The 27,413-nt window shown below is 48.7% G+C and overlaps 1 protein-coding gene across 6 annotated transcripts in view; it reads left to right on the plus strand.

Annotated features, from left to right (window-relative positions):
- Positions 1 to 2,459: 2,459 nt before the first annotated feature.
- Positions 2,460 to 27,413, plus strand: part of FLNB (filamin B) — a 152,097-nt gene continuing 127,143 nt past the window's right edge. For 3 of the 6 annotated variants that reach the window (XM_055134727.1, XM_055134728.1, XM_004616481.2), the window contains exon 1: positions 2,461 to 2,962. In XM_055134727.1, the coding sequence (XP_054990702.1) occupies positions 2,671 to 2,962 (292 nt within the window). In that variant the 5' untranslated portion in view covers positions 2,461 to 2,670. Of the gene's footprint in view, positions 2,963 to 27,413 lie in introns of all 6 variants that reach the window. The other 3 variants (XM_004616482.2, XM_004616483.2, XM_004616480.2) reach the window with 2 other exon arrangements.

Raw genomic sequence — 27,413 nt, forward strand, 5'->3', positions numbered from 1 at the left:
GCTGTTATTCTTATCAATATTTAGGCTTTTGACGCCAAGCTTTGGCCTGGTCGCCACTGCATCCCAGTACCTAGCAGAAAACCTGCATGAGCACAGAGCAGGAGCTCAAGAGAGACTGACAGGCAGAATAAGAGCTACCACCCCCTCTCACCCCCCAAGATGCTTGAATCCCCATTTCCAGAACCTGTGACCATTCCTTTATGAGGCAGAGGTGTCCCCCTGAGCCACTAGGAGTGATTATGAGTGCAGAGCTAGAGTAACTACTGAGCACGGCTGGGTATGGCCCCCCAACCAAACAACCCTACAAAGGGGCTGGAGAGATACTACAGTGGGTAAGGCACTTGCCTTGCACGCAGCAGACCGGGGTTAGATCCCCGGCATCCCATATGGTCCCTGAGCACACCAGGACTAATTCCTGAGTGCAGAGCCAGGAGTAAGCCCTGAACACCACTGGGTGTGTCTCCCAAACCAAATAAAAATAAAATAAAATAAAATTAAGAGTACAAAAATTGTGGTGAGACTCATATGGTCCCCCTTGAACCACCAGGAGTAATTCCTGAGTGCAAAAAGCCAGGAGTAACCCCTGTGCATCGCTGGGTGTGACCCAAAAAGAAAAAAAAAACTGGTGGTGAGAGAGATAGCTCAAAGGCCTGGTACATGCTTTGCACATGCAAGGTCTGGTTTGATCCCTATACTACATGGAAATAGCCTTTGAATACCATCAGATGTTCCTCCACCCCAAAGTTCAAAAGTAATTCCAGCATTAAGATCTCTTTGACTAACCACTGGACTCGTGTAATCATAAAAATCATTAAAAAATGTTAGAGGTAGATGTGATTATGAAGAATAAGAGAGGTGACCGTGAGCAGGACAGCCTGATCTTGCTGGTTCTGATCGTTGGGTCACACCTGGCAATGCACAGGGGTTACTCCCAGCCTTGCACTCAGGAATTACTCCTGGTGGTGCTCAGGAAACCACATGAGATGCTGGGAACCGAACCTGGGTTGGCTGCGTGCAAGGCAAACGGCCTACCTGCTGTGCTATCGCTCCAGCCCCCTGGTTTTGCTGGTTTTGAAGATGGAGGAAGAACTCAAAGATAAGAAGTTCCCCTTAGGCCAAAACAATGTATAGCGGGTAGGGCATTTGCCTTGCATGTGATCCCCAGCATCTCTCAAGATCTTCTGAGCCCATCTGGAGTGATCCTTGAGTTCAGAGCCTGGAGTAAGCCGTGAACACCACTGGGTGTGGCTCCCAAACAAAAAGAAATTCCTGAAACCCCTAGAGGTTAGAGAAGGCAGAGAAAAGTCTTCTTCCCTAGAATCTCAAGAAATATATCCTGCAATATCTTAATTGTCAGTCAGAGCCATATTGACAGGTGGAACCTATAGAAAAACAAGGTCATACTTTGAGGTGTGTGCCTTTAAAAATTTTTTTTGTGTTTTTTTTTGGGGGGGTCACACCTGGCGATGCAAAGGGGTTACTCCTGGCTCATACACTCAGGAATCACTCCTGGTGGTGCTAAGGGGACCATATGGGATGCTGAGAATCGAACCCGGATTGGCCTCATGCAAGGTAAATGCCCTACCTGCTGTGGTATCGCTCCAGCCCATAAAATTTTTTTTTTTATTCACCCTGAGAGACACCACCCATCCCTTCACCAGTGCACATTTCCCATCTCCAATATTCCCAGTTTCTCTCCTGCCACCCCCACCCCAGCCTACCTCTATGGCAGACACTTCTCTCCCTTTCTCCTCTCTTTCCTTTTGGGCATTATGGTTTGCAATACAGGCACTGAAAGGTTTATCATGGAGGTGTGTGCCTCTCATGAGATAGAGATTTGGTAATTTGTTACAATAGCAATAAGAAAGTAAACATATACAGCAGCATTGCTATTGGCTTCTGTCATCACAGCCCAGCTTTTTGTGACACGATACAGACCTTTTCTCTCACTAGTTTATGACCTCAAGGGAGCAAGCTGTGATATTCCTTTGGTTCATAGGCACTGAGAAGCTGACATACAGAAGGCACTCAATACATGCTAGCTGTTGGTAATGTAATTCTTGCAAGATTAATTCATATAAATAGAGAAAATATCGGCTTCCTTCGAACGCCTAACAATGCCTAGTGCAATAGTACGAGCTCAATAAAACCCATTATTGAACTTATATTTGGGTTCCTGCAGGAAGACCCCATCGCCCACCAGTACTTCCCCCAAGACACACTCCTCTGCCCAGCTCCCTTGCCTCTGCACACTCCCTCTCTCCTCGGACCAGGAGATCTGCTCCGTAAGAGGCACAGGATGCCATCCTCATGCTCAGGCTTTCCATTCTGAGACTGGGAGCACAGAGGACTCATGGGTGGCGGCTCGCGCACGCAGTCCCCATCTCTGGCGGCAGGGGGCGGGCGTGGAGCAGGAACTCCCCCCCAGCCCCCCCGGACTCGGGAACGGGGCGGAACCTCAGGGGCGGGCCTCTCGAGTGCGCAGGCGCGCAGCTGGACGCCTCGCGCAGCTGGAGGCAGGCGGCCACAGAGCAGTCCCGGCCACGGCTCTGTTAGCAGCGAGTTCGAGCCCCACGCCCGCTGCGCTTTGCTTCTTCGATCCCGGTCTTTGGGCCTCCCGCCGCCAGATCCCGGCAGCTCGCTGTGCATCGCGCTCCCCCCGCCGCCAGGATGCCTGCAACCGAAAAGGACCTGGCGGAGGACGCACCTTGGAAGAAAATCCAACAGAACACGTTCACGCGCTGGTGCAACGAGCACCTCAAATGCGTGAACAAGCGCATCGGGAACCTGCAGACGGACCTGAGCGACGGGCTGCGGCTTATCGCGCTGCTGGAGGTACTCAGCCAGAAGCCCATGTACCGCAAGTACCATCAGCGGCCCACCTTCCGCCAGATGCAGCTCGAGAATGTGTCCGTGGCACTGGAGTTCCTGGAGCGTGAGAACATCAAGCTCGTCTCCATCGGTGAGTGCCGTGGCCGGGCGAGGAGCTACCCATCCCCCCTACGCGCGCCCCTGCAGGAGGAGCTGTGCGCGCCCACCGCCCATCAAGTGTGGGCTGTGTGTGTGTGTGTGTGTGTGTGCGCGTGTGTGGTGTGTGTGTGTGTGTGTGTGTGTGTGTGTGTGTGTGTGTGTGTGTAACCTGTTGTCCTCGAGAGCTGGGAACGTAGGAGACCCAGACGCCCTTTTCTGAGATCTTGTGTGATCATTCCCGCCCAGCACCCTGTCTGAGCGCCCTGGGGGTGGGGGCTGTGAGTTGAGCACTGGAGTTTTGCTTCAAGGAAAGAGGTGTGTGTGTGTGTGTGGGTGGGGGGTGAATGTAGCGTTTCTCCGGACCTGGGGTGCCCCCGCGGCGGCTGGGAAGCTAGAAACCTCTCCCACACCGGCCGGGGCTGTGGGGCCCCAGCCAGTTGCTCCCCGGGGCGCTCCCCGCTGCACCGGGCAGCTCAGCACGGTGGACTCCTGGGCGTTGGCCGGGAGGCCGGGCGGAGAGACCTGGGAGGGACCGTTCTCTGCGCCGGGGCCTACTCCGCCCAGGTAGAGGGGTGGGGAGGAGGGGGGCACACCTGGTAGGCTCCCCGGCCATCTCGAGAATGCGTGTTGGACCCAAGGTGGGAAGGGGAACTGCGGGGGTGTGTCCGCGCGCCCTGTGCTCAGCTGAGCCCCGCTGCTCCCGCTGGCTGCTGAAGTTACAATCTAGACTCTGGTGGTTGTGCCCATCGCCGCCTTATGGAGCGCGGTGTGTGCCAGCAACTGCCTTCTGCACGATCTGGAGCCTCACACTTCCAGAATTAGGCTGCCCTTAGACCCCCCTGGACAAACTAGGGGGTCCAGAGGGTTAATCCACTAGCTCTCAGCCTCTCAAGCAGTGAGGGTCCAGCTCGGAGAATTGAAGGAAGTGGGTGACAATTCAAGGAGACTTTGCCTTCCTCTCCCCACCCTCCCCACACCAGGGTCTTCCTGAGAGGGGGGAAGGGGTTGGTGTTGGGTTCCTCTCTCCCTGAGCTGGGGAGGGAGAATGAGGACGAGGTCCCAACTCTGACCAGGGCTGGTTGAGGGTCTGTGAGAGGGGCCCTGGGCTGCTGAGGATGGCAGGAGCCCCGCTGGTAGGGGCAGGGCATGTGCGCTATGTGTGAGTAAGTATGTGTGTGTGTGTGTGTGTGTGCGCGCGCGCGCCGTATGTGTGTGTGTGTGTGTGTGTGTGTGTACACAGCATGTGTGTGCGGAGTGTACACGTGTGCAAAGAGCATACACTGAGTGTGTGCCGGGTGCTTTGCCAGTGGGGACTCAGCCTAGGCCTGGGTCTAGGGGCTTTTTTTTGAGGAAACCAGACTGGACGTGACCCCTGTGGCAGGGCAGTAGGGTGGTGGGTGTGACTACTGGGACTTTCTCCAGCATAAAAGGGGTTCCCTCTAGGCCGGGCCTCCTGCAGCCGCGCCCTCCCCCACACCTGTCCTGGCAGGTATGGCCACTTCCGGCTTCCCGGCCCAGGCCCGTTGCCAGCACCCAGCCCGCCTCCCCACCCGGGGTATCCGCCTCCTTGCGGAGGGCAGCGGTGTGGCTTGCTGGCCTTGTCTTTTGAGGGCCCAACTCTGTCTCTGGGGTGAGAAACTCGGAATTCTCTGGGCATTCTTTCCTTTTCAGAAACCAGCTTTCCTCTCTGAGGACTCTCCAAGGCCTCCCCGGGCTCAACTTGGATCCCGTCTTTGTTTTAAAAAATGTGTATTTATTTAATTAGCTGAACAAAGAAACTTAAAGTAAACCAGGAGTATCCAAACATGACATGGAGTCTCTTAAAAAAGTAAAATAAACACAAAACCAAACCACAACCTCAGAAAAACCCGAGCTGCCTGATTTACCAAGGGCTTCCAGGGTGGTTTCCCGCCTGCACCCCCAGCAGGGGTCTTGTTCTAGCTTCCTCTGGTCTGTTCTGTCTTCCCATGTGCAGGACCAGTCCCCGGCTGTCCACCTTCTAAGATTAGCCTTCCCTTCTGCCATTCTGTTGACCTCTGTCCGCCAGGAGCTACATTGTTTCATTTTATTTTCTCCTTTTCAATGCTCTCTTGGCTCCTATTTCCCCAAGTAGCATTCCTGGGTCAAAGAGGGTAACCACACTTAGGACTCTTGTCATTGGCTGCGTGGTCACTCTCCAGAAAGATTTCACAGCAAACAGGTTTGCCAGCCTCTGGAGACCAGAGGAAGACTTGCCAAGTGCCAGGACTCCCCTGGTGGCAGTACCTGCCACTTCTCTCTGCTCTTTCTGGGCTGTTTAATGTGATGCCCCCCACCCCCAAGTCCCCAGAGTCTCATTCTGCTGGACTTCAAGTACTCACTGTGTTACACTGTGCAGACGGGGGCTTTTGCTCCCTGCAGGTGTGGGGTATGTTGTGTTACTGAACACACCAGATCCTATGAGTGTCCTTGTCTTCATAAAGATTAACTTCAGCACTAGCCCAGTCCAGACTGAATGCTTAGAAGATGGGTGCTGTTGTTACTGTGGCTGGTGTCTGTGTTATTATCTTTATTTAAAGATGAGGAAACAGGAGTGAAGTAACTTGTGCTCATCCAGCTAGTAAATGGTGACTGGAACCTGGGTCTGCCCACTTGTTGAAAGTGAGACTTAACTGAGCTGCCTTCCCACGCCAGAAGCAAATAAAATACCGCCCCCCCTACACACACACCAGAGGCCCCTGTACCACTTGGGTTTGCAGGTTTGGGATATTGGGGGGAGGGGAGTTGGGTACCCCAATTTGGAGCCTGTGGCCTTGAGCAAGGCAGTAACCTCAGAATTTTCCATGAATGACAGGATTTAATCCTCTGCATCACGATAAGGATTCCCCATCTTCTTTTTCTTCTTCTTTTTTTTTTTTTGCTTTTTTTGGGTCACACCCAGCAATGCTCAGGGGTTACTCTTGGCTCTGCACTCAGGAATTACTCCTGGAAGTGCTCAGGGGACCATATGGGATGCTGGGAATCGAACCCGGGTCAGCCGCGTGCAAGGCAAATGCCCTACCCGTTGTGCTATCTCTCCAGCCCCAGGATCCCCCATCTTCTGTGCAGGGAGCTGCCTCTGGTGTGTGTGTGTGTGTGTGTGTGTGTGTGTGTGTGTGTGTGTATGTGTGTCGGGGTGGGGATTGTTGAGGATGCTCTGCCTGTCTTCACTAAAATTTCTTGTCAGGTTTCCTGGTACCCTATGGAGGGTGTTTGTCTTCATGATCTCAGAGACTATCTGTGAACAAACCCAGGTTTTGTTTGCTTTGGCTGACTCCCAGCCATCTTCATTGAGGGGGCCGGTAGATTTATGTACAGGCACCAAACTTAAGATGGTTGAGACTTAAGATGGTTGAGCTTCTCAGAGATCTGACTTTTCAACCTCGGATGCACCAAGACAGCCAGGCTCTTCAGGCACATTTGTGATTCATGATGGTTAAGGTGGGCTGTCAGCTCTCTCCAGAAGTGGTAGATTTCCGTGTGTTTCTTGTTCTGTCCTGGGTCATTCACAGTGAGGCCTTTGCATATTTATTTCTAGTTGTCTGCCAGGAGCTGGCAGTTTTATTTACTTGTTTTTCCAAAAGTCTTTCTAACACTAGACCCAGCCAACTTGGAAGGGGGTAAAAACAGATAAAGGATCTCCCAGCTGAAGAATGGCAAGGAGGCCATCTGCAAATATGGGTGGTATATCTGAGCTTGCTCCTTTAGAGCAAGGCGTTCTGTCCTTGTTGGAGGATGCGGTGTCATCCTGATGTGGACTCAGGGTGCAAGAGCCCACCAGCGACCCAGAGCAGGCGAGGGGTGCATGCTCCCAAGACCTGGGGTTGCCTGGCAAAGTTTCCAGGGTGGTGGGGCATGGCATCACAAGGCCCCTCTTCCTTCCTTTTCTCCCGTCCCCCCCAAAGTCAGGTACAAGTGAAAGTGAATTGTACCAAGAAAAAAAGTAAAAGTTAGTAGATGTCAGTTTCTCTTAGGCTATGGAATTCAGACTCTGAAGGTGCCTAAAAAGCAACAGAGTAGCAGGCTTTGTTTGAAGGAACACGTTCCAGGCCATTTGCTATAGAGCAACTCGAATTCTTGGCTTAAATACCAGATGCTGCTAAGGAGCTAGGAAGAAACTCCAGTGCCTTGGTTTCCTTATCACTAAAATGGGAATTGGAACCAGCTCCTTAAAAGGTTGTTATAAAAATTAAACAAGTTAATATTTTTTAAAGTGCTCAGAACAGCTAGCGGCACATGGTAAGTACCATGTGAGTGTTTGTTAAATCAATAAGATAACTGCCCAGTAACAACTTCAAAAGTCACACTGGACGATTTGATCTCTGAACGACTTAAAGTTGGCGCGCCCTGGAGAGAGCGGGCTGATTGGTTCTGCTGCCTGTAGGAGGGGAAGGATTGCTCAGGGGTGGCCCCTCCTTGGAAAGGGGTGATCCCTGGTTTATTTGGTGGCTGCCTCGGGGGCCCATTCACGCCAGCTTTGGTCCTGGATGGGAACTCTAGGCAGGCAGCTGGTCATCCCAACCTCCCACCCGGTTCAGGAATCTCTGGGCCAAATCACTTCCAGATGGCAGCTGGGCCTCTCAGGAGCCCCTCCAGTGACGGGGCAGCCAGCGTGCCCGCCAGAGCCTGCCTGGGTTCTCGGAGAGGCTGTGCTGAAGGAGGGTTTGGATTTGGAGCCGATTAAGTGATCTGATTCCTCCCTTCTCCCTCCCTCCCCAGCCCTCCTCCCCGCTCCCCCCTCGTTCTTGGTTCTGCTGTGAGGTGGATGAGTGAGGTGACTGCCGGGAGAATGGAGGATGTCTGCCTTGCGCCTTGGGTAGCAGATGCATGACTAGGAGCCTCGGGACCTGCCTGCCTTGGGTCTGTGGCGGAGAAGCCCCTCTCCTGCTTGCTCACTACTTGGCCTCCAGCTCAGAGCACACTCAACCAGGCACAGTCTTGTGTTCCAGGCATGTGTCTGCATTTAGATAGTCGGACTCTTAACCCCCACTCTACGCACTGTCTTAACCTTTCTGAGCCTTCGTTCCCCCATCTATAAAATGAAGGGGTGGGTTGGAGAGATAGTGCATGCTTACCTGACATGTGACAGTCCCTGGTTCAATCCCCAGCACCATAGATGGTCCTTTTGAACACTGCCAGGAGTGATCCCTGAACTCAGAACCTCAGGAGTAAGTCCTGAGCGCAGTGGGCTGTGCCCCCCCCAACCTCCCCAACAACAAACTAAAATGAAGGGGAATAATAATTCCTCTATTAGACGGGGGGCACAATGGTGGTGCAGAGAGGCCACACTTGACTCTTTGCTCACGGGTCACTCCAGACAGTGCTCAGGGAGCTATAGGTGGTGCCAGGGATCAAACTGGGGGAGGGGTCAGTGGCATGCAAGGCAAGTGCCTACAGCCTTTATCTCCTCTCAGATCCAATAGTTCCTACTTAGAGTTGCTGAGAGCATTCTGTTTGACAAGGCTTACGCTGATGTCATTTTGAACCCCAGGTCAGTACTTTCCTCACAGACTGCTGAAGTGCAGAGGAGAGACAGTGATGGCGCTCTAGATAAAGGGGCTCTAAGCTGAGGCCTAGAACCTGTGTAGAATTAGGCAGGTACACAGTTAGCCAGGTAAGCACCAGCACAGAAGAATTAGGACTAAGTCATAGTGCCAAGGACTGGAGTGCTAGCACAGCAGGTAGGGCATTTGCCTTGCATGCAGCCGACCTGGGTTTGATTCCTCTGTCCCTCAAGCTACCGAGAGTATCCCGCCTGCACGGCAGAGCCTGGCAAGCTACCCACGGCATATTCGATATGCCAAAAACAGTAACAACAAATCTCACAATGAAGACGTTACTGGTGCCCACTCGAGCGAATTGATGAACAACGGGACAACAGTGCTACAGTGCATAGTGCCAAGGTCAGAGGGCCATGGAACATTAGGCCAGGGTTGGCTCAGAGATCAGGCTGACCAGCTTTCGACCTTCCTTAAATGAGCTGGGGGTCAGATAGTCGAGCACAGTGAAATGAAGATCTGGGGTCTCTTAACTTTGTTCTCACTTATTCTTCTCAGTAGGAACATGTATATAGAAGCTGTGTGCATGTGCAGTTACCAGGCTATATATTAAATATTAGTTTAAAAGCCTAGCTTCTTTTTAGTTGGCAGATTCAAACACAAGATTTCCCCCCTCCTGTGATCAGACATATTAGAGGCCATCTTACATTGCTGTTATAAATCTAGTTATCCATTAAACCTACTCAATAATCACTGGATTATTCCAGGTTATTGTATAATAAACAACATTGGGCTTTCAGGGTGCCGAGTTCACCTTTCTTAGGCAACTGAGTCCATGTATTGGGAAAGAGCTTCTTAGGAACGAAGATTAGAAAGCCAAATGGTTTGCTTTATGATGTGAGTGATAAACAGTGGATAAGCGCAGGTAGAGATGGTATAAAGAGTAGTAGGACTATTGACTGTTCTAATTATGCCTGCTTGGCATCACGATTTAGAAAGAAAATTAATGAACTGTGTGTGAGGTTACTGGCATTCTTGGAAAAAGCCTTACAGCATTTGCCTGAAATGTGTTCATTTGATATATTGTAGTTGTTTGTTGCAAGTCTTCTGTACAATTCTCAGTATTAAAAAACAATTTTGGGCCTGAAAGTTAGAGCAGGAGGCAGGACACTTTCTTGTATGTGGTTGTGGTGGTGGAAACTCTGGTTCAAATCTTTGTTGCCACCATAGGGTTCCCTGAGCTATGCCAGGGGTCTCCTGTGAACACAAAACCAGATATACACAGACCCCCCACAAACAAAAAAATCAATTGTTGGGATTTAACTTACAACCAGTTGTCTGATAACAGACTTGACCAAAGAACAGCGGCCTTCTTGGGTCCTTTTGAGACCAATTCCTTATGCATCAGCACATGTCCTTGGCCAAGATTTTCTCATATTATCAGCCGAGAAGTAGTTGATTTTTTCACTTAAGACTTGGCGTAAGACTGAGGTTTTTTTTTTTTTTTGTTAGTTTAAATAATGTAGGAGTGCTGCTACTTGTTCAGCCATTGACCAAGCTGATTGAATTGGGCATGAACTCCACACTACTTTTTTTTTTTTTTTAATTTTATCACCATGCGATAGTCACAAAGCCTTCATGTTTGAGATCCAGCCACACAATAATGGAACACCCATCCCTTCACTAGTGCACATCTTCCACCACCCACATCCCAGTCCTCACCCTGCCTCCAATGGCAGACAATTTCCCCAATACTTTCTCTGTTGTAATTTTGGGCATTATGTTTTGCTCGAATTTTCCCACCACCATTCAAGCCTACCTGCCAGGGCAGACACTACATAATTTATTTCCATTGCTCATTTTGAATATCATGAGAGCTCTCATGGCTGCAATTGTAAATGTAAATTTCTAGAGTGTAAATGATTGGGTTCCGGAGACATCTTTGTATGGCACTAATACATTTTGAGATTCAACTGGGAGTCTCTGGGCCAGGGCTATTGGTGCGCTAAGATGGAGCCTGGAGGCAAATTGTGAGTGTGACAGCCAGTCTTCTGGGCACGTGGGGATCCGGGGAGGGACAGCCTGGATCCTCTGCCACCAGTGGTCCTGGAGATTCAGTCCTGGAACCCGCATACCTGGGCCTTGCTTGGGGAAGCTTTTGGTCACCAGGATTCCATCTGGCGTAGGCGGGGAGAGCGCATCTGCGCCATCTGGGGTGCCCTGGTTAAATTGGCCCAGTATGGGGCCTGGAGAGATCTCCAGCGCTATGGTGTCTTCTGGAACCCGCTGCTGTGTCTCTGGGCCAGCGCTGTTGGTGCGCTAAGATGGTTTCTGGAGGCAAATTCTGGACATGACAGCAGGTCCGCTGGGTGGGCGGGGACCTGGGGAGAGACAGCCCAGGTCCTCTGCCACCATGCGGCCTGGAGATAGGACTGAGTTATTTTTAATGAAGTGTCTGATTTTCTCCTTCCCGTGTCATTGATCCCTGGCATTGGTCAACAGCCTAGCTGAGAAGCCGCTACTCACCTCCTGCATGTTCCTTGGCTTTTCTTGATTCCCAGGCTGTACTGGCGATGCTGTTTGTGTCCTGAATGTTGAGGTGCACATGTGCTTCTCTAACCGCATCTCTAGCATCGTTCCCCCAGGCTGCTTAGCATTACCTTTATTATTCTGTAGATAAGGCATTGTTTGCTATTTCCATTTTACAGGTGAGAAGAATGAGGCTCAAATCTGTCTCATTTGGTATGCCAGGTATCATGGCTGCCTGGCTCAAGCTGGAAAGTATTCCCATGTCAAAATTGGGGGTTCACGTTTATATAGTAAACATAGCCTGTAGCCAGAGACCTCCACTGCTTTGTTTTGTCTGCCTGACACTTTACTCACTAGAACTTGATTCATGTGACACTGAAATTTCTCTGTGCAAAAAACCAAAATGAAACAAAACCAACAAAACTCACTTTTGTCCATTCACCTTTTTTTTTTTTTTTTTTTTTAAGCACAGTTGAGCTTTCATTGGGGCTTTCTCTCCAGTCCTAGAGTCATTTTCCTCTGTTTTGCCTGCCTGAATTGGCTTCCCCAGGGTAGGGGTTTCACTGTGGGTCTGGGCAGCTAAAGCCTTTTTTTTTTTTTTTTTTGTAGGAGCCAAGCAGTGCTCTCTTTTTGAGGTCCAGAGGCCAGAGGCAGTGCTCTGAAACGTTCTCATGGAGAGTGCCCTGCAGCTCCTTCTGGCTAAGCAGGTTGCCATTTGAGGGGGGGAGCAAGGGCCTGCTGACATTCAGTGATGTTTGGAGAGCCTTGATGGCAGTGGCCATTGTCACAGCTGTGCATTGTCAGAAATGACCTCACTGGGGCTAGAGCCATAGTTTGCCCTGCATGTAGCCAACCCGGATTCAATCCCCGGCATCCCATAGGGTTCCCCAAGCACTGCTAGGAGGAATTCCTGAGTGCAGAGCTAGGAGTAACCCCTGAGCATCACTGGGTGTGACTACGAGCCAAATCAAACCAAAACCAAAACCCAAGAAATGCCCTTGCCCCCTGCACGTCCTTTCTCCTGCTGCCTTTAAACATTAACCAGCGGGAGGCAGGTAAGGCCAGCAACTGAGATTTCCACTCATGGCTCGCACTCGGCTTTGCCCTGGTAGCCCTGGCACAGTGTTGCTTCCAGTGCCAGCCGGCAGCCCTCCACTCATCTTCCAGGAAATTGGTGGTGCACCCCAGCCCTGAGCTGTGAGCTAGGACTAGACTGTGTCCCCAAGGGCTGCCCGAGTCACTGCTCCTGAGGGAGGCGGTGCCGCAGCCTCCCAGGAATGGTGAGCTGGTTTGTTGAAAGATCTGGGCGTTAACACAGCACTCCTGTTCTCCCTCTGTGAAGGCCCTTTATGCTGGCATGAACTCCTTTTCTCATGGAGAGCTGAAAGCTCTTTTGACTAAATGGGTCACCTCTCTGGGTATTTTCATAAGACCGGTCAGCTTTTGCCATGCCAGACGACTTTTCTGGAATTTCCGTTCAGATATAAAGGCAATCAAAGAGGTGGAATTATTTAGAACACTGGAATTTTGGCTTTCGAGCTATAGGGAAGTGGGTGGGGAATTGTGGCAGAGACTATGTAAATTTGCTGTGGCCCATAAATCCAGAGTTTAAGAGGGGAAAAATTTTTTTAAAAAAGGCAAGCAGCCTGTCAGCTCTTCTTCTGAAGCAGGAATGGTGTTACTTTTGGCCTTGCACTGCCTGTGACCTGGGCAGAGGTGGGCCTCCTGGGAGACAGCATGGAAAAGTCAGATAGTCTCCATCTCCTTTGCTCACTCCAAGAAAAAAGCCCAGTTCTTCTCGTTTGATGCTCTCCCTGCTTGTGGGCACCTTCCTGACCTCCTGCACCTCCCTGAGGTGGGTTGTCAGAGTTTCAAATGTTCTGTATTATTGGCCATTCTGTAGCTCTCTGGGCCAGGCTGGCTGGGCCTCGTGCTTGTTAGAGAACCAAGTGATTGTTCCCTTGGTGGGGAAAGTGGTCCAGAGAGGCCCAGTCCCCTCCTCTCCCCTGCATCTTCCCCTGTTCCTTCCCCTATAGTGCCTTCCTTCCGCCCCCCCCCAAACATGCCCCCCCCAACCCCCAATGTTCTTTACACTGACCTTTGGTGAATCCCATGCATGTAGCAGAGTTTGAGTTCCATGTTTAAGATGCCTTGTCAGCAATCTTCAGGGTCAAGTGGTTATATTAGGTGAGGCTCAGGAAGTGACTATCAAAGGATAGAGCACTGGGGCTGGAGAGAGTGCAGCAGGTAAAGCAGAAGGCACTTGTCTTGCACCTGGCCTATCGGGTTTGATCCCCGGCACCATGGGGCCCCCTGGCCCTGCCAGGAGTGCTTCCTGACTGAGACCAGGAGTAAGCCCTGAGCATTGCTGGGTGTGGCCATAATATAGAACAAAGCAAAGCAAAAATATCAACCAAATACTCAAGCCAACAAACCAAAAAAAGGATATAGAATTGGAAGCTGGGGTGCTCCTGCTGGAATCAGGACCCCTCAGAGGAGCTTCTTGCCATGCAAGGTGTTCAGAGAGGAGGAGCTCAGGGTGGCCTGGCACTGCTTGTTCCTCTCCCCTAAGGGAGCAAGCTGGCACCCAGGCAATGCCTCACCTGGTGGGGAGTCCTTACAGGAAATGATCCAAGTGTCTCGTTGCTCTTGCTGCAGGCATGTGGCTCTTCCTGTAATTGCCTTCCTGTCCCTTGGCACTCTTGTTGGCCCGAGAGTCATGTCTGAGGGGGGAGGCAGGGGCCCTGGGCCCCCATAGTGCCTGTACAACCCCCTTCTGCTTCATTGAGCCTGGGCTGCGCTGCTCCCCACTTGCCCACCTTCCTCTCCCCGCGGGTCATGTCCGCTCCTGACACAGGCACTGGATCGTTGGTTCTTTGACTCTGGGCTTGGCACTTAGTAGGAATTTAATAATTTATCAAGTGAATAAACAGCCTCCAGCATCGACGGATTGCACAATAAGTCTGGCACATTGACTTACTGAGTCAATGTAGACTATAAACTATATATTTGCTTACAGAAATGGCAAAGAGGGGTTCTTGCTGCTGGTTAGCAAGGCAGGAAGTAGGTGAAATAGGGTTTGGGGTTCCAGCAGAAGCATGTTGTTGAACTTAAAGACCTTGGTACCTGATTTCTGAACAGCCGTGATTGGTTTTAGCTATTGGAGAATGGAGCCTTTTTCAAGTGCCATACCAAAAGAGGCTCAGAATGACTATGAATCAGTCACTAGAATCAGAAGTGACTGACAGTCATTAGAATCATAGTAATAGTTTCACTGATAATGGTGAACATACATTAAGTAGTGACCAGTACTGGGCATAGTGATAATTGCTTTTTAATGATAGCAAAATAAAATCTCATTGCAGCCCTGAGATAATAGTTACTGATGTGATCCCCATTATATAGATGAAGAAACAGAGGCATGTCCAGACTGGCCACAAGTATCGTCAATTATAATTCAAATCCCCATTGGAGATTTTCATCTTTCTGTTCTGCTTTCTTAAAAGAATTTCATCAGCTTAGACTGTCTTTGAAATTCACTTCTCGTAAGTTCTCTTGGAAAAAGTGACACTTATAGATCTTTGTAAAAGTCAGAAACCTAGAAAATTACCAAGAAAATCTGTGAAGAATGTTAAAGATTTTCTCACTGTTGGTCTTTCTTTTTTTTTTTTTTTTAATTACATCTGCCTTTTTGATTGGAATAGGAAGGGGGAAAAGATGTATTTTCTCAGGGGGAAAAAGGGAGACTAGATTGGAAATGTTTTATGAAATCATTTTGGGCATACCATGGTTGGAACAAAAATTCTTCTTGAGTTATTGCTGAATTGTGGCCAGTGTTAACTCTGGGAGTCTTAGCTGAGGCTCATCATGGTTTACAAGCCTCCCTTTGGTCTCTGAATGTGCTTTGGTTGACTGCACAATGGGGTTGTTTTAGCTATTTTCAGTTGCTTAAAAGTCTTTAGGATCAACTTTAGGAGTTATGATGTGTGGTAGCTCTTGTGACGTTGCCTCACGGTTAGCCCAGCATAGAAACTTGCCTTTGAGTTGCTCGGCTCCATCAGCACCTTGCCTGTATTTTGAATGTGTCCCTGACAGGGTGTTGTGGGGGCAGTCTGGTTCATTCTTGCCTGCCTGGGAACTTTCAGAAGTCTGAAAATTTTGTGTAATGTTTTCATGGTATTGGTTTCTGGAGACATTGTTTCCTCAACAGCCCTCCAAACACCAAGCGCATGAAATCATTCTGTCTTGGCCTTCGTTTAGGCAAAGGACATGGAAACTACTTCTGGATACAGATTGAGCCACTTCCTGAGTGTGCTTCAGGGTGAGTCATTGGGATCCCGCTGCTTCGGGGCTGGAAGCATTGGGCAATGGCTGAGGTTCCGTCACCCAGGCATGGGTAGAGTACACCACGCTTGGTGGCTGAAGATGAAGTGATAGTCCTTGTAAAGCCCTTGGCTCAGTTCTTGGCAGATAATAAGTGTCTCATGAGTGCTGGTCATCACCTTCCTTCCTCCTCTCCCTCCCCTTCCTTCCCCTCCTCCTTCCCCTGACAGTCCCTGTCCATTATGTCAGTTATGCATGTTCTCCTTCCCCTCATTTCCTCTCCTCCTGATTGTTGGGCTTATGGTCGTCCCCTTAAGACTGGCGGGAGATGGGCTGAGCAGATAGTTCAGCGGGCTGGAGCACATGCTTTGCACGCAGGAGGGTGGAGTTGATCCTTGGCGCTGGCGTAATCCCTGAACACCCCTGGAGGGGTCCCCGAGCAGCATGCTGGGAGTAGTGTACCCCTTGCTGTGCCCCCACTCTCCCCAACAAACAAACCAACAAAACATCTGCCACCTAATTGGATGTGTTTAGAAGAGGTGGTCTGCGCTTTAAGCCGCTGTCCAGTAGGGACCATGGAAAAGCAGCATTTTGGGTCTTCTAGCCAAACCTCCTCTAAGGATGGGAAACAGGTGCAGCTGTTCTCCTGTCTCCCCACTTTCCCTTTCTCCTGTTTGACTAATGAACTCTTTTCTTTCCCCAGCTGCTTTGCCCCTTCTTTCTAGCTTAATGATTTTGGCCTGTTAGAGTGTCCCTCGCCTTTTCTCTCTTCCCAGCTCCTGCACTTAAAGTGGTCTTTAATGCCGTCCAGGTGATGTATTTGCTTGTGGGCCCAAGTCTTTCCTTGGACCCGGAGAGCAAACCCTGGTGGACTCTTCCCTTAGTCCTCCGCAGGCAAAGTAAGAGTTGTTCCCTCCCCACTTTGATTGTGGGACCATACTGGGCTTACTCCTGGCACTGCACTCAGTGTCACTCTTGGTGGTGCCCAGGGGACTGACCACGTGGACTATTGGGGATGGAACCCGAGTTGGTCGCATACCAGGCGAGGGCCTGACCTGCTGTACTCTCTCTCCAGCCCCCAAAATGTGGGTTTAAAACAGTCATGCTGAGTCCTCCGGCAGGGAGAAAATGCCCATCTCCTGCTCCTAGAAAGCATTCGAGGATACTGCTGTGGTCGCGCTGTAGCCTCAGCATCTTTACTTGAAAGCCCCCGGGGCCCGAAACTGAGAAGGATGCGCAGAAGCAGAGTGACCTGGCCGGGCTGCGACTGAACAGACCCACCGGGTGTAGCTTTGAACCTGGAACAAACTACCTGCTCCCCACACCCTGGCCCGGTGCCTGCCCTGGTCAGCCATGGCTCTTCCTCCCTGCTAGTCTCTTTCCCTTGGACATCTGGGATCCTGGCGGGGCTGCCTGCACCACCTGCTGTGACTTTTGTGGCCTTGAGTGTGTGGTCTGAGCACACCACTGTCCCACATGTGGCACAAAGCTGGCGACGCTGTTTTTATAGGAGTACTTGGAAACTCTCCGGGTCACACCCTGTACACACAGCATCAAGATTGTTGATCTGGGCCCGAGGAGGCCAAGTCTGAGGCCAGAGGGATGTGGAAGGTGGGAGGGGCAGCACGCCCAGTCTTTCTCAGGAGTTTGCCAGTCTTGTGTGGGGTGCCAAAAGGAAGAACTCTGTGTCTTACCTAACTACCTGCTGTCACCAGTGGCTCTGGGACACCAGCTGCCTGCTGTTTGCATGGTGGGGCCGGACTTTAAATGTTGCAGCCCCCCCACACACACCTTTTTTTCTTTTTGGGTAACACCTGGTGATGCTCAGGGTTTACTCTTGGCTCTGCACTCAGAAATTACTCCTGGTGGTGCTTGGGGGACCACATGGGATGTTGGGGATCGAACCCAGGTTGGCCACATGCAAGGCAAATGCCCTCCCCGCTGTACTATTGCTCGGACCCCTGTTGCAGCCTTTTTAGAGAGGCCTTGACTTTTAGGCCATCTCTGCTGAGGGTAGAGAGCACCCAACACCTTTCCCCAAGAATCTGTGTGTTTTCTTCTTTACTTTTCAGTGACGGGGAAGAAATTAGTCAGCCCGGGTGCCATTCCCCTGTGACAGGGCAAAAGTGGAAACAATTGCTAGTCAACAGTGACTTTTGTTTGGTCAGCTTTGAGTTTGACCATCAGTTATGTTCCGTAAGATCAGCAAATGTTAACCCATTCCATTTCCAGAGACCTGTTTCTGCTCCTGGGGAAAGCGCAGAACAGATTTGATTTCATAAAGTTGTGAGTCCCAGGGTATGACTGATCCTTAGTCCTGGGCCAGCTTCTGCCCTCACAGAGGTCTTACAGGGCCCCGCCTCCCCCCCTCAGCCTGTCACCCCATCTGTAAATGGGAGAACTGGACTAGCTCTGTGCCTATTACATTTTGGACATTGGTAAGAAACACAAATGGAAAGGAACCATTTTTATTGTCGCTATTAATGTTACTGTTATTTTCTTGAAGTGTCAGGACTGAACCCAAGAACTCACACATACTGGGCCGGTTGAGCTACATCTCTGCCCCCACGTTTATTATTGTTTTCGTATCTCATGACTGCCGCTCTTTCATTTTTCATTTAATATCTTCCACCCCCACCACTTGCAATCAACTCAACTCACTTTTAAAACAAATGTATTTGAAGGAGACTCTGCATCACTATCATCATGGAAAATCAGTGTCAGTAAGCTGATTGAGGGAAGCCGTAAATAAATCCAAAGCAGCGCTATTAAATGTCTGGCTCAAGCTGTTGCCTGTTCTCAGTGGGAGACCTCCTCTTTTGGTGAAAAAGGAAAATTAGCCAGTGGTAGCAAGGAGGTGAGAGTGACAAGACACTGCACAGAGCTGTCCTCCCTGATCTACAGGCTGGGGGTGAAGAAGAAACACCCCGAGAGAAACATTCTCTGTGTGGTGTGAAGGGAGAAATGGTAGAGTGGGTTCAGTGGCCCAGAGTTGGAATGTGTAGGTGCTTTGTTCAGCAAAATTTTGTACCGTGTTCCAGGACGTGGGCTCCTGGTGAGGGTGTATGTGTGGGGGTGCTGGGACTAGGTCAGTGAACTTGGGGAGTTCATGGTTGAATGGGAGATGTGGTCATGACAGTAGGTTGGATGCAAAAGAACTGCAGAGTCTTTTTAGTAAGGAAACCACAGAACTACACTCTGCGTCGGTCTAAATATGTAGACGATGGTGTTCTTTCATTAAAACTTTTTTTTTAATGGAGGGGACGCACCTAGTGATGATCTAGCTCTGTACTCAGGGATCACTCCTGGGGGTGCTCAGGAGTCCATACATGGTGCCAGGATATAACTGGAATCAACCATGTATAAGGCAAGTGCCTTTACCCCTGCACTAGCCCAGAAATGTTTTTTTTAAAGGGTGAGTGGTTTTTTTGGTAGGGTGGGGAGTGAAATGAATTCATGATGAATTATTTGCATCTGAAACAATTCTAGAAGAACTCTATCTTAAAGTTGTATCATTGTTGTTCTCAGGGTGTTATGGTAATTATCCATTTTAACCCTTTATGTTTTGGTAGCCAATCTCATTTTCCCAAAGCCAAATTGGAGTTTCTAGGCCTCTGGGAGTCCACATCAGTTATGAGCAGATGAAATATAAGATAAAACAAGATACCCTGGTAAATGCCCCTTACAACTCTATTCTCATTTCAAATTAATTTCTACAAAGCAATATAATCACAACTTTTAGAGATTGGCCCTCTGGGATGGCTCAGACTAATAGCCTGGAATGGATGGGGCATATGGAGGTAGAAGAGGTATGGGGTGAAGCGTGAGCTTTGCCATGTCACCTGACATTGAATTCTGTGATTTCACAGGTGCTTCAGTGCTCAGTATTCTCACCTGAAAACTGGGCATAAACATAGTTTCTGCGTGAAAGTGTAGGTGTGAAGATTTAAAGAACTAAATTTTGTAAAGTGTTTGCCATAGGGGAAGTACGTAGGAAGTACAATCGGTAAGTTTACACTTTGCTTACTATCCTGGATTACTAGTGAATGGAAAGCAAGAAGTGTCAGATTAGGGATTTGGTTAGATATTGTTATTGGGCAACAGGACATTCAGACGGATTATGGAGGAGCTGGAGAGGCAGTACAGTGGGTAAGGCGCTTGCCTTGTATGCCCCTGACCCCAGGTTGCATCCCTCACACTGCGTATGGCCCTACAGCACCACCTGGAATCATCATTGAGCACAGAGCTCAATATACCCTGAGCACCAGCAGGTATTTCCCCCAAACAAACAAGCAGATACTCAGAAAGATTAGGGGGTTTAAGGTAAATGACGTCATGACTCCTAAAATAGTAAGTATGTGTTGAGTAATCAGGATAGAGTAGTCAGAAGAATCTCAGTGGGGCAGGTGGGACAAATAGAATTCCTTCAGCTATATGGAATGGAACCAGGGTCCAGAAAATAGGACAGGGCTTAAGGCACTTGCCTTGCACGTGGCCAGTCCTGGTTCCATTCTTGGCACCACACGGGGTCCTCTGAACCCCACTGGGAATGTGCATAGAGTGTGCATAGAGTAAGCCCTGAGCACAACCTGTATAGGCCCCAAACCAAGAAACAAAGCAACAAAACAAAAGCAAACCCAAAAAGGAAATGGGACCAAATCTAGCCCACATAGAGTCAAGTTGACGGGCTCATTGTCTGTCAAGTTGATGGGCTCATTGCGCGAGAGGGCATTGGGTTTCCTGGACCCAAGAGCTAGTGAGTCAGCAAGGACCCCAGTACTTTTTGTCTCTGCTCTGTGGGTTCCCTTAGCCCTACATCAAATTTTCCTGTGGTTGCGCATAGTGGAGATTCTTAAGAGGTGGAGAGACAGCTGCTGGGGGTTCCGCGTGCACTGGGAACTTTTCCAGAAGCTAGCACTGTTCTCTTTGTCTCATCGTCTGGCTCCCAGGACATGTCCGAACCAGTGCCTACCTCCGACCAGGAGCCCTTCCCGGGAGCCGGGGGTGGAATCGCTACTCTGGCCCTGGAGTCCCTCTGGGAGTGGCACTGCAGATTCCTATCAGGACTGTGACAGAGCAGAGCAGGAGCTAGCTGGGATCAGAAAACGGGGCTGGACAGAGTTGGGGGCTGGAGAATCCGATGGCGAAAGGAAGGCGTGGCATTCACCTGAATATGCGTTCTGATTCCATGAACTTCTTCTTTCTGCCCCAAATAGAACTTTGTTCTGTACCCTGGGGCACAGAACAGAAAGTACTCCTCCTCCAGGCTGACTTATCATAGAAGTCCTAATGGATTCAATTATATATAAGTTTTTGTTTGTTTGTTTCTGGGACACACCTGGCAGTACTCAGGGCTTACTACTAGCTCTGTGCTCAGGAATCACTCCTGGAGGGACTTGGGGGATCATATGGTGCCCTGGGGATTTAACCCAGGTCAGCCACATGCAAGAAAAATACCCTACCCATTGTTTTATCACTCCGGCCTTCAGTTATTTTAACGTATCGTTTTAATAGTACTTTACACTCCAAGTCAGTCATAACTTGTATTTTTGAATAGAATGGGGAAGATTGCATAAACATGGTAAAAGAAAAAAATTGCTGCAATATTACTGTCTCAATTTTCCTATTCATGTGCATACATCACATTAGAAAGAACTTAGACTACATGGCTTTATATTTAATCATTTAATGATAATTTTTCTGCCATTAAATTTCAAAAAAAAACCTTTTTTTATACTTCATCCTAAAGAGCATATCTTTTTAAAATAAACAACACCATTGAACATAGAATAAAGAGCAATGGAAATTAATAAGCCAGAACTCTGCTTGGTTTGGATTCTCCTGAGAGTGAGCTAAAATTAAAGATGCTCAATATAAGATACAAAAGTGGAGATGACTTTTGTATTCCTTTTTTTTTGCCTTTTTGGTCACACTCGACGATGCACAGGGGTTACTCCTGGCTCTGCACTTAGGAATTACTCCTGGTGGAGCTTGGGGGACCATATGGGATGTTGGGAATCGAACTCCGGTCGGCCTTGTGCAAGGCAAACGCCCTCCCCACTGTAGTATTGCTCTAGCCCTGGAGATGACTTTTGGGTAGCGGGTGTTATCCCAGTAAAGAGAGGCAGAGAGGAGGTGAAGTCAGTATTAGGGCAAATGATCAAGATTGTGGCTGTGGGCAGTGGGAGCCCAGTTCTTCTTGAACCTTCTGAAAAGTGTAAAGAGTCTTCTAGATTTGTTACCAGAGTCTGGATTGGGTGGCCATACACACTGCCCTTCTGGGGCAAAAAGAAAAAAAGGAAAGGCAGGTGTTTAAGTTGGTCCGAGGAAGGTGGTCTAAGCTGATGTAGAACTCTCTGCTGCAGCTGTAGCTGAAATCAATTGTGGACCAAGGGAAAGGACATGGTCACCAGTGATGTCTCCAAATATATAACCTGAATCACTACAGTGATTCTGCCATCCCCCCCCCAAAAAAAGCGGATTGTAGGAAGAGACATATGTTGTGATGCTGATGCTGTGATAATATTTATATGCATTTTCGTCTGTAATGAAAATACATATTTGTAGGAATGATCACCATCAAACTTTAGGTGTGCAAAATGTGCAAATATGAAATGTGTGCAGGGGCTTTGAACTCTGTGTAACATTATTTCTTCAGTTCCATGTGTGTTTAAGTGAGGAGTCCTGTCTGTCATTCCAGGGGTGGAGTCTTCTGTGTGCTTGGTCAGAACCATCATGTTATGTGGCTTTATTATTGCATTAGTCTTTCTTTCCCTGCTTTCAGTGGATGTTTATGGAAAATATTTCTCTGATGAAAAGTATCATTTGAGCCACACCTTGTGGTGCTTGGGGAGTTACTCCTCGCTCTATGCTTGGGGGTTGCTTCCAGCTGTTCTGAAGATCGAACCCATGTCTCCCTCATACAAAGCATATGCTCAGCTTGTTGAATGATCTCTCTGACCCCAAAAGCGTATCAATTGAATACTGGTACAATGCATTATTGAATTTGAGCAGGGGAAGAGAAAATACCTATTTTATTGATTTGTTGCTCATAAAGATGAGTTTGGCCCAGCTTAAAAGAAAGAAAACAGATCATCTGGAGGATGTCAGGATGATGTTAAGACAAAAGATATTCACACTTCATAGTATTTCACCCTCCTACTCCCCAAATATGTGTTGAAACTCCTGAGCTAAGGGCCTCAGAACGTACAGCCTCTCCTGTTGCTGGCAAACATGGTAGGCTTGCATTTCTCAGAGGTGGAGAGAGTCGAGAGTCGAACACTTGCCTCCAGAAGCTTCCAGTCAATAACCTTTTGTCCAAATGGAGAAGGGTTCTCTAGTGGAATGTGGCTTTTGAGAAACTGCATCTAAGAACACCATTGCATTATGGCCGAAGTCAAACTTGTTTTGAAGTCTCTTTCTAGGGGACTGTGGTCTGGTATTTCAGGCACTTGAACAGATGAGCTCAGAGTGTTTGATTTTTAAAAACCACTCTACTGAGGCATAATTGACCAAAAAGAGATGTTTAGAGGTGTATGGTTTCGCCTAAAGGATTGGAACACATACTTAGCATGTAGGAGTCTCAAGTTCCATCTGTGGCACCACACAGCCCCTCGAACACGACTAGGAGCAACTCTTGAACACCAGACCAGGAGTAGCCCCTGAAGATGACTGGATGAGCTCAAAACAAACTAAGCATAAATAAATAAATTAAAGGCATACCATCTGTTGGATTTTGCTATATACCTAGATGCATCAGGAGATGACGAGCATAAACAAGATAGTGAATGTGTCAATCGAGCCCCCAGCTTTCCTTTCGCCTCTTTGCAATTCTTTGCTCCTCCCTTTCTGGGCGTTCCTCTTCCAATCAAGGTTCTGTGTTCTGTCTCTAAAAGTCAGTTTGAGTTTCCAGAATTGTTGTATTGGTGGAGCCATACTGTTGTCCTCTTTGTCTCTTATTACTTTGCATAATTTTTCTGAGATTCATGCTCGTTGTGTGAATAGACAAGTCACTCCCTTTTATAGCTGAGCACTATTTCAGTGCATGGCTAACACCAGACTTTATTTATACATTTTTTTCCATGGATGACATTTGGATTGTTTCCAGAGAAAGCTAATGCTATGAACAGTCTTGCTCAAGTCTATATTTTCCCCTTTCATTCTTTGTGTTTTGTGTTTTGGGGCCACACCCAGCGGTGCTCAGGGCTTACTACTGGCTCTGCTGGATCACCGAGGGAGGGGCTCCGGGGACTAGATGGAAGACTGGGGATTGAATTCGCATTGACCGTGCACAAAGCAAACATCCTGCCACTGTACACAGGCTCCAATGCACTTGCCTTTTTTATCTTCGTGAATAGCTAGGTCATATGGGAGGTGTGTGTTGAACATTGTCAATGGGTTCTGCAGCCAAGTATGTGGCCCCTGCTCATCACAGCCCCAATAACAGCAACAAAACCAAAGGGAAGGGGGGAAATCTTAGAAAAAGACAAACAGCAAGGACATTGCTAAGGGTTTTCTGTAGTGCTTGTACTATTTTACCATGCTACAGGCAGCATCTGAAAGTTTCAGTTCTTGTAGATTCTAACTTAGACGTATTCCCCCTATCACCCCCACCCCCTGGGGAAAAGAAAAAGACTTAAAAAGTTGGTTGATGAAGGCAGCTGTGACTTATTATTTGTAACTTCTGTTCTCCACAAAGTTTTTTATTCCCACTGCCCTGTAACTTAGAGGAAAAGCAATTCTCTAGTTCTAACATCAGGCTGACCATGAGGGTATGGATACTTTCTGGAAACAGACTGCCTCTCTGGGGCCAGCTATGTTTGGGAGCAAGGTGGGCTGACCCCTATGTGCTAGTTTGGTGCTTAATGTTAAGCTTCTTACTTGATTCCAGCAGCCCTCTGGTAGCAGAGGTTACCTCCACTTTACAGATGGGGAAACAAAGGCTCCCAGAAATTTAGGAGCCGCTCAGTCAGAGAGCTCATACCGTGTTTTGAACCTAGTGCATCTGCTAGGAGGTGCATGCATGGTTTCATGTTGCTGAAACCCACCTGAGCCCGACTTTTCCAGAAGGAAAGCTAGTGCATCGGTTCTGAGAGCTGCAAATTTGTGGGGTGCGGTAGGACTGGTTATGATGGGTGTATTTTCACCTAAAAACTTCCAGAACCTGCCTCTCTAAGACTCGGGGTTAGTTTGTTCCTATTCATCCGTAGACTGGAGTCTCGATTCTTGGCGCAACCCCAGCCACACCTCTGAGTGGAAGAAGGCAGGCCTGGTCCTAGGAGTCTCAGGAAAGGCCTGAGATTCACCAGGGTTGGGGTGACCTGTCCACCTGCTCTCTCCTGATCAGTCCCTATAAAGGGACCTTTGGGATGGGCTTAACCCAGATCATAGAACTGCCTTGCTCCTCCCTCTCCCCATTTTCCACATAGAAGAGTCTGGAAGAAGGCACCCCAGGGAGGCTTTCACATAGGGTTACTACTCTACTTCCTAGGTCACAGCTGGCTCTTTAGAAACCTCTTCCTTCTGGCAAACCTGGTGGTACTGGTTGCGGTGCTCTATGGTCTGTGACTCGGAATAATCACCTTAGTCCCCCCTCCCTTGAAGCCAGATTACCTCTTCACCCCACAGACAGATCAAACGGGGGTGGAAAAACACACCCAAACAAACGCAATGTGTAAATTGTAGAGTACCTGAGGTTTCTTTTAAGCCGTCTATATAATTAAAAGGTGTTACTTAGACTTGGATCCGAAATAAAATCTGACTTCAAATTGAAGCGCATAATTTCCACGCCCTTAAAAATGCCAGGTCATTTGTGAGCTTCCGTCTGGGAGATGTGTGGCAGTGCCATCTGAGGAGGATGCAGCAGGGGTGCTCGGGAAAGCAGTGGCACCCCACCCCCCTTTTGGGAAGGAAGGGTTGGAAGGAAGAATGAGAGTGAGGAATAGAGAAGGTTTGATGGTCTTCCAAGGCCCGTGATGAAGGAGAGGAAAATGTAGCTCAGCCACAGTGACTCTCCCCAATTAAAACCTAAAAAAAGACCGTGGTTACAGGGCTTGGATTTCTGACAAACCAGCAGCCTCTGCTGTTTTGAGCGTTATTCCAGATCACACGACTGTGTTAGGAGGAAAGTGGAAGTTTTGACAGCTTCTTGTTGGACAGTCCGAATGGCTCCTCCTCACAGCTCTGCCGAGGGAGACCCCCCTCTTTCCTGCAGAGATGGGCTGACCATGTGGGGAGTCTGGCCCAGCACCATGCGCGGCCCGGGGCGGCAGCCCAGCAGAAATTTTATTGGGATTAACTTAGACTGTAACATGCTTTCAAATGAGACCATCCTCCTCTCCCTGGTGATCTCACCACGGCCTTTATTCCACAAAGCTTAATTGTTTTGGACCCATCAATGTAAGCTTCTTAATTAATTGATTCAAATTTGCTTTTCTTTGTAATGAGTCCTTGACCTTGAGCACTCCTGACTCACACAAAAGGGGATCCTGGCGCTGGGAATGAGAACTGGAGTCTGAGCACCTCGACCTTGTTCTAAAACAGTTTTCTTCAGGCTTCAGTTTCCTCCTCGGTCAGCTTCGAGCACTGCCCAGGGTGTGGAGCGGAAGCTGGCATGGAGCTGTGGTCCTTACAGGGCAGCTGGGGGGGTCCTTTCTGCTGAGCCCACTCTTGGCTTAGTCCTTTCCGGTAGGTGCACCCAGCAACCTTTAGACCTGGGAATGAGATGCGTTCGCTGTCTTGGTGAAACACCGTCTATTTGATTTCCCCTTATCATGACTGGTTTGAATTTATCTGTCCAGGACCAGGTTGTGCCCAGTGGGTTTCATTTGTCCTTCCAGCTGCCCTGACTGCCTGACTGCTGTAGGGCTGCTTGCCTGCATGCCCACCACCGTGGCCTTTGCTGTTGAGTCCCTCCGTGTGACAATTCACTTTGTCACATCTGATGCCCTTTCTCTCATGGAGCCCCCAGTAGGATAGGTTGTCTCTCCTTCGAGCTCACACGGCACTGTAAGTGTAGGTGGTGATCCTGATGGATCGGCTGTGCTGCTGTGACTTTCTTTCTCAGTTGTTAAAATTTAAATTCCTTTTATTGAATCACCGCTGGTCCTGGCTTCAGTACACCATTACAAAGCTATTCGTGATTGGGTTTCAGCCATACAATGTTCCAACATCCATCCCTCCATGAGTGTTCATTTCCCGCCACAAGTGTTCCCAGTTTTCCTCCCACCCCGCCCCCCAACCCAGCCTGCCTCTATGGCAGGCACTTTTCTTCTCTCTGTCTCTCTGTCTCTGTCTCTGTCTCTCTCCCTCTCTTCCTCGCTCTCCCTCCCTCTCCTTTTGGGCATCATGATTTGCAATACCGATACTGAGAAATTATCATGTTTGTTTCTTTACCTGCCTTTAGCACACAGTTCTTATCCAGAATCACTGTCCTAATGGTCCCTTCTTTATCACAGCTGCCTATTCCTCTCACTCTTGAGGCAGGCTTCCAACCATGGACCAATAAATTGTTGTATCACATCATGGAGACATTAAATCCTTGTGTGAGAGATTATTAAGATGTTGTTACAGGGTAAGCCTTCTGTGTTTATGTTTTGTCAGTGGAGATTGGTTGCCTTCTTCAGTTTAAACCCTGTGACTTTCTAACATCCTTGGCAGAATTTCTGCTGACTGCCTGTGCCAGTTTCTGGATTTCTTGGTTTTTACATATCTTCCTTCCTTCCTTCCTTCCTTCCTTCCTTCCTTCCTTCCTTCCTTCCTTCCTTCCTTCCTTCCTTCCTTCCTTCCTTCCTTCCTTCCTTCCATCCTTTCTTCCTCCCTCCCTCCCTCCCTCCCTTCCTCTCTCTTTCTTTCTTTCTTTCTTTCTTTCTTTCTTTCTTTCTTTCTTTCTTTCTTTCTTTCTTTCTTTCTTTCTTTCTTTCTTTCTTTCTTTCTTTCTTTCTCTCTCTCTCTCTCTCTCTCTCTCTCTCTCTTCTTTCTTTCTTTCTTTCTTTCTTTCTTTCTTTCTTTCTTTCTTTCTTTCTTTCTTTCTTTCTTTCTTTCTTTCTTTCTTTCTTTCTTTCTTTCTTTCCTTCT

This window comes from Sorex araneus, chromosome 4 (assembly GCF_027595985.1).
Source record: "Sorex araneus isolate mSorAra2 chromosome 4, mSorAra2.pri, whole genome shotgun sequence".
In the NCBI taxonomy this organism is placed as follows: Eukaryota; Metazoa; Chordata; class Mammalia; order Eulipotyphla; family Soricidae; genus Sorex; species Sorex araneus.